The sequence below is a fragment of the Sander lucioperca genome, chromosome 23 (assembly GCF_008315115.2).
Source record: "Sander lucioperca isolate FBNREF2018 chromosome 23, SLUC_FBN_1.2, whole genome shotgun sequence".
In the NCBI taxonomy this organism is placed as follows: Eukaryota; Metazoa; Chordata; class Actinopteri; order Perciformes; family Percidae; genus Sander; species Sander lucioperca.
The window spans coordinates 19399475-19406841 of record NC_050195.1 but is presented as its reverse complement, the minus strand read 5'-3'; the positions used below and the strand labels follow the sequence as shown (position 1 = coordinate 19406841).

The 7367-nt window shown below is 39.2% G+C and overlaps 1 protein-coding gene across 4 annotated transcripts; it reads right to left on the bottom strand.

Annotated features, from left to right (window-relative positions):
- Positions 1 to 789: 789 nt before the first annotated feature.
- adcyap1a (adenylate cyclase activating polypeptide 1a) lies at positions 790 to 6403 on the bottom strand. 4 transcript variants are annotated; one of them, XM_031292952.2, is made up of 7 exons: positions 6104 to 6397; positions 5785 to 5889; positions 5066 to 5200; positions 4325 to 4429; positions 3377 to 3511; positions 2737 to 2857; positions 790 to 1246 (listed from the first exon to the last, which is right to left on the bottom strand). In XM_031292952.2, the coding sequence occupies exons 2-7, from the start codon at positions 5880 to 5882 to the stop codon at positions 1238 to 1240; spliced, it is 603 nt and encodes a 200-aa protein (XP_031148812.1). In that variant the 5' UTR covers positions 5883 to 5889; positions 6104 to 6397; the 3' UTR covers positions 790 to 1237. The 4 variants fall into 4 exon arrangements, with proteins under 4 accessions (XP_031148812.1, XP_031148811.2, XP_031148813.2 ...); XM_031292951.2 differs by lacking the exon at positions 790 to 1246 and having other exon boundaries at positions 1452 to 2857; positions 6104 to 6398; XM_031292953.2 differs by lacking the exons at positions 790 to 1246; positions 4325 to 4429 and having other exon boundaries at positions 1452 to 2857; positions 6104 to 6403.
- Positions 6404 to 7367: the final 964 nt, after the last annotated feature.

Below are 7367 nucleotides of genomic sequence, written 5' to 3'. Positions count from 1 at the left end.
ATGTACCAGTGTTGAGACCTGCCAACTGTTCCACCAGTACTGCAGGCCTTTGGTGGCGAGTGCTGAAGTCCTGGAGAGGTGTAAAGTGCAGCAAGGCAGCGTGTGGAGCAGACTGGGTGATCCCTCCCACGTCTCTTTACTCATGCTGTCCCGAGGGGAGGTAGACACCCAGCCAACTGGTGTCACTGTTCGTCTGCCAAAAGCCACTGAGTCACCATGAAAATGGGGGCAGAGATTTGGATCTTTTAGTCTCCTTCTCACCAGCTTAGCCTTTGTTTCTTATTTGTATTGCAACATCTTGTATTATTGACCGTCCACACAGCTACAACATACAACTCCCGCACTGATGAAAAGAGAAAAGTGATTGACACTTCCTATTTTTGTTATTTTAGCATGAATTTAATATTTTTTCTCCCAGTGTTTGAATGTGTGTGTGTGTGTGTGTGTGTGTGTGTGTTTGATTGGAAGTTGCAGTATGTTGCTTTGTCTTGTCTGATGGTGTTTGGTCTTTTCGATGTTTTTAATACTGCTAATTGTTTACCTCTGTGATGTCCACGAGCTGATTTTTCTCTTAATTTCTTTCATCTCTCCTTTCATATGTAACATTCTGTTAAACCTGTCGAGGGAGGGTCCATCTCCATTTTAATAGCATAATGAGTTTGGTCTTTATTACTCGTTTTTTCATCCTCTCAAATACGTCTTAACTGAAAGACTTATGGTGATATTGGCTTCAAAGATTAGACGAAATTTTTGTTGTTTACAAAAATTTATTCATACAAATCTTACAACACTTTTTTTTTTTAAACATTTATTGACTTGACCCTTGCAGATCGCCATTTGAAGTAGTAATCTAATATTCATTTTCTACACAGTAAATATATATATATCTTTGAAGATTATTTCATTTTAGTAAGGCTATTGGCGCTTTCATTATCATACATATAATGTTTCATGGAGAGCGGGAAACTGATCCTTCCCTCTATTTTCACAAAAAGCTACGTCTATGCTCTAAAAACAAAGTGCAAAAGAAAGCATTTGCAAGCGAGTACGCTGGGCGTCTTAAAGCTGGATGCTTCTAAAGATCCTATCAAACGTCTGTGCAACACAAAAACAACAACAAAAGGGTGAAATGTAAGCTGATGATGTGCAGCATTGTAGGGCTACTAAATAGCCATCTGTGATTCATGGCGATTTTAAAGTCGATGCAAGGCACCACAGCCGCAAACTGCTTCCTGCGTCACAAAGCCTAGAGGAGAATGCAAAATTAAAGAAAGATTGATACAGTAAACACAGATCGAAGAACTTCTTACCCTGCTGTTTTGAACTTGTTCTCAACTTGCTTCTTATGCAAAATATATATTTCTCTCTCACAAATATGGTAAGAAGTGTGCAGACAGGGGGGATATCATTTGTTTACAGTCAGCTTTTTGTCTTATCTTGTAGATTTTTGCAAACTTTGATCCCTCAACTTTTCAAAATCAGCGTGTTATTTGTCATCTTTTTTCCTCTATTTGCTTTCTCTTGATGTCTCTCTAACTTCTTGTGTACATGCATCTCATCCTTTCTCTTCTTTAAATCAAATGATGTCAATTAGGGCAGCTTTTGTGCCATACTACAGAAAGAGACCACTTTAAATGTCCAATCACAGCTTTTTCTTCATATACATTTTAACACTTGGTTACAAAATCAATTAGTTTAGTAACAGAGCCTAAATGATAAAGCATGACATTAGACTTAGAGATTCTTGCCAGCAGTAAAGTACATTCAGGTAATTCTTCAGAGAAGGACAAAGTTTCAACATACAGTTTGTGTAGAAATGTGAGAATAGAACACAAAACAACATCCAGATATGACAGGTATGTATGTTTGCAGTAGTCAGAAAGCAAGCAAAACCATCTAGTTGGAGTCGTCTGCACAGATGCGGTGGCTAGTGCAATTACTTTAATCATGCAATCTACTGAAGTTTTTTCTTTTTTTTTTACATTGGTTCACATGACAGAAAAGGGAAGCACAATAGACCCAGAAGGTTGAAACACAAAAGTTCAAAATGCCTCGTGTCTCTCACAAAGAACAAATTAGATGGATAAGTCACCATGTAACAAGTTTCATTTCTTCTTTTTTTATGCTTTTTTTTTTTAAATAATTTGCCTGATGCTTTAGATGTTAGTGATACTTATTAAATGGGCAGATATACATGAGAAACCCTTCAGCAGAAACCAGTTGATAGAAACACAAGATCGGCAATTTAATTTACATGAGTCAAAGGTGTAAGCTCACTCTCACACAAGGTGTAAACACTGCGGAAGAAAAGGACAAGAAAAACCTCAAAAGTACTCTGGTCCTCATCTCAGATTTGGTTGGGTTTTTTTTGGTCAAGAATCTCCTTTTGACTTGAAAATGGATAACTGGCATTGTTTAAAGCCAACAGGGCTCTCATCTGGTCTAACCCAGATCTATTTAAATAATTATCTTATCATCCTTGCATCCATTAAGAGGATAAATCTGTCAAATCAATCAGCAAATGATATGTATAACATATCGGTCTAAGCAAAAGTCTCTCCACACTGTGGGATTAGGAGGAATAAAGGTAAACATCTGTGAGACTCTAAGAGAGACAGGAGCACAAATGAGGTGGAAGAAGAGTTGAGTGTTTGAGTGTTAAAGGTGAGAAGAAAAGGGAGGGACATGAGACGCCGCTGTGAGGATAACGGCCTCAGGAAAGAGCCTGAAACTCACCGGAAATTCGGGAGAGAACTGTTTCAGCCAGTCTCCCAAAAAAGCCTCAAACTCATCCCCGTCCGGGAGGGCATCAAAGTCTATGTCTTGTAGGATATGGTGAAAACCTATGTCTTCAAGGCTGTTGTGAATAAAGACAACTAAACTCTTAATGTCACTTTACAAAAAGCAGCATTCAATACATTGATTGTCTTTTAAACTATTTATTTTCCTCACAATCATATCTCTTCACTAAACATTTAAAAGACAGGGCTGTTTGGAGCATATCGTCATGTCAACAATTGTCTCCCCTCAATAAATAGGTCTAAAAAAAATAAATCAATGAATACATAAATAGAGGCTATTTTTTTTTAGAATGAACAAAAATTGGTCCACAAAGTAGACATGTGTGTCCTCAAGTGCTTTAAGTACAAAATAAAAAACAATATTATTATCAAAATATTCATTTTAATGGCTTACTTCATACATAAATACATGTTTAAGAACACAAAAGCGATCCACTGATTGTTCAGATCTCAAAATGACTTCATGTGGGGCTGTACACACTTAAGTTTTTTGTTTGTTTTTTTTCAGGAGGGGAGGAGGAAGATGCTACAAATATGCCAGCCGGCGTCCTTTGTTTCTAATTCTCTGTCTATACCTTTTCCCAAGGACTGCTGCCAGGTATTTCTTGACTGCCATTTGCTTTCGGTAGCGGCTGTAGCTGTCTGTGAAGATCCCGTCTGAGTGTCGCTTGGACAGAGGCTCTGAGCTGTCGTCCATCATTTTCCCCCCGCTGTGTGAGAGACAAAAGGTTTCACTATCATCACATTGGTGCATTTATATTCACATGATCCCCTCTGTATGTACAGCATGTGGGGCTGAGGTGAAGCTACACTTCAATTATCTTTGTGTCATCATCTTAGAGGGGAAATAATTAGATAATCAGATTTCCCGTTTTGTTCACAACAATGCAGCCTGCAGAGACACAAGCTATGTCCTTAGAGCATTTTAGGGAAAATAATCAGATTTCACCATTTTTTCTCCAGGACAAAGCAGGGAGCCTGTACTTCCATTGTCAAAATGTTTGCATAAAGAATCTTTGCAAAATGATCTTCAATTTAGGAGACATATTCTCTCTTTGTTTAACTTTTAGCCCATCAATCGGACAATCTGCCATATATTTCGACCTGCAATAAGATGTGATAGGCCTGCTCATAAGGCTTGAGTAATTGCTCCCCACCCTCCCCTCCCCCTCCCTCTTCCATCGGGATCCACTGGGACTCTAGCCTATACATTATTCATATGGAAATAAATTTAAACCTGTGCGGGTTAATTCTTCTCTCTGCGCCTTAACGACGCAGCAGCAGGTTCAGAAAACCACACTTACCAAATCAATCAAGCGCCTGTTTGTGCTCTTATAGCATTAATGCAGGCTGATTCAGAGGATGTTAGATGCATGCTGGGAGATAATGGGACCACAGACATGCACAGTACGTATAACAGCGTGAAGTATGAACATTTAAAGGAGCAGACCAAAGAAACAAAAATGCACATAGGACAGAAAACATAATAAAAGAAGCGGTGACAACCAAGAAGATGCTCTTACCCTACACGTTTTGCCATCAGAGACTGCAGATATTTCCTTGCTGATAACTGACCCAGCGCTTCCCTGTAGGCTTTATTAAACATGCCGTCTGCATGCCTTTCCGTTCTGGGATGATAGATAGCCACACAGTAAAATCACCACACACCCAGCGCAAGAGAGGCAATAATTTCAAGTAGCTGCACTTAAAAAAATAAATAAATAAAAAACATCTTAACAAGTCAATTACAAGTATAATATTGGGCCTTGTGCTCTATTCATTCCGAAAAATACAAGTCGTTTTTAGATTATTTCCATGTGCCTTTTTTGAAGTGCTTTCTTAAATTACCCAGAGTAGGCTATTTTGTATTTTATCAACACTTCTGCTGAAACCGCCCATTTCTCTTATTTTAATTAAGTAAAACTAAATTTTAGACTCTGATAAAGAAGTTTTCAGCGCTTCAGTATGCAGCCAGATTTCACAAAGAATTGTAACTCTTTTCTTGCAGTTTGAAGACGTTGATCGTTTTAATGAACGCATGATTTCAGTCGTCTAAGTTTCCCTGGGGATTCACTTAAAACAAGACTAATCTGGTGAAGGCGTGTCTCGAAATAATAAATAACAACATTTCGACGATACGTTATTCACACAAAACGTACAACATACGAGGACAGAAATAGGACTACGGCAATGAGACGTTCAACATAGATGTCGCTAACGTTGAGACAAAAATAAGTTTGGGTAAAATGTTAATAAATAGTCACCTTTTCTCTGGAGGGTAATACAAAGTGTAGACGTCGTCAGCGACAGACGGAGGGCTTCTCACATCCATTTGGTCTCTGTCGTAATCCAGGGACGGTAAGGAGTTTCCATCCTCATCATAAACCTCACTGTCAAGTCTGAAAAGATTAGACACGTTTTCACAATCTGTTTCAGTAACTCTGCGGCTGCTGAGGAGTGACAGTGCATTCCAATATACATAATTAAACATGTTTTATGAACTCTTTTAATGACATTTTATGTCTTAAATTAAAAAAGAAGCAGTACTCTGTACAATTGTCCACCAGAAATACCACCGTTTATATGTATATAACACATATTCAATTGTTGTTGATTGTTAAAAATCAGAAGCCATGTTCTTACAACAAAACCGTTTCCCATTCATTATCTAATCACATGAATTGATCGATTAATGGCTGCAGGACAGATGGAGATACTGTACTTCACTGCCCCAGCAGCCTAAATCACATTACCGCCGTTCCCTGGTGAATGTTTCTCCGCAATTATTGCTGTGTGAGCAGCCCCATGGATCCGCTGTCAGATGATGTAATCCAGTAATCTAATAGGCTATTATAGCCACAGACATAACTAACTGTGAAGCAGATATGGTCTACAGTCTGCATCCTGCTGCTGAGTGCAACAATGCCAAGCCAAAAGAAGAAAGAAATCAACACCTGAAAAGTGACAGTAGGAGTGTACATACCTAACACTGGGAAAGCTAAGCCCCACAGGTGAGCAGTTGACGCTGTAATGCATTATGATTCCATAGATGAGTAAGGCTAAAGTCGCTTTACTTGACATTGTCCTGCTGCAAAAGAAAAAACATGAAGTGAGTAAACAGGTGTATAATCAAACTTATCTACTCATGAGAACAATTCTTTGATGCATTTTGGTGGATTGTATTGTTTCATGTTACTTTCACACCAAACCGGTGAGTTTGTAAAAGCACAAAATCAGCCACGCCTGACTTTTTTTCCTACTTTTACGCTGCGTAAAATCCCCCGAAAAGTGCCTCCTCTTACCAGTTGTGGGACGCGATCCGCTGAGGACCTCAACTGGGAGAGTGAGATTGGATCTCAGTCACTCTCTCTCCCTTCCTCTCCTCTTCTTCTATCCCTCAGTGAAGCGCCTCTTCGGTCTCCTTGTGCTTGTTCCGAGTGTTCAGCCCTCCGTGCGCCCGCAGCTCAGTTCTCTGGGATTTCTACGTGCACTCGGTCATGGAGAGCGCCAAACATTTGTCTGCGGAGAACTTTCCTGCGTCCTATGAACTTAACTCCCCTTGGTTTTTTATTCATATATCCGAGAGCCATGCCTTTTTCACTTGTCACGTAGGTGGGGGAGTTGGAGAGGGGAGGTGGGCGGTTGCGTCATAGCCCCCCTCCCTCCCCCCCCGTCCCATTGGAGTGCATCCTTCTTCCGCGTCAATGAAAGACCCCGAGCCAAGTCTTAAAAAAATGGATCCTGTGAATTCAAACATTATCATTAATTAAACAATGAATTAATGTCAACATTTGACGTCACAAGAGGCCTGGTTGGCTGGGAGGGAGCTGTCCAGTGCTGACATGTGCAGGGGAGCTGTCCAGCACTGAAATATGTCTGACAGCTTCTAGGCTTTCAGGCATTACAGAGATGTCTTTGAGGCAGCTGACTTCATTTATAAGTATATTTTTGACCATATTTCACATATGTTACCTTTCCACCTCTGTTAAGTCAGAGGCCAGACTCACTTACACAACCACTTATCTGTTAAGTGTTGTTCAGAGGAACTATTAATCTAACACAGTTTATCTAAAACACTTAAAATCACTAAATTTGGTAATCCATTATTTTTAATGGACACTAATGCAAATCTGTGGTGTTAACATACTTATATATTTAACTAACATTAGCAATTGTCTTGTGGAGCTGTCCAGTGCTGACATATGACTGACAGTCTTTCTTATAACGAATGCCTCTGAGCCAGACTGACTTAAATTCTAAGTATATTTATAATGTTGTCTCTGATACTTAAGTATAATGTAGAGTTTGAATCTGAGTCATCTGATTAAAGTATTTGTATTAATGCACTTTTACATTCTGATGTTTTTCTTTTCTTGTTTTAGGCTTCTTGTTGTAATCCTCATTTGAATTCAAAATCGCCAAATTTGGAAATGCATGATTTTTATTGGACGGTGATGAAAAGATTATGTATTAGCCTATTTATATAATTAACATGCGTTATTGTCTTGCAGAGCTGCCCGGTGCTGAAACATGACTAGTCTAAAGCACTAAAGAGATGTCTCTGAG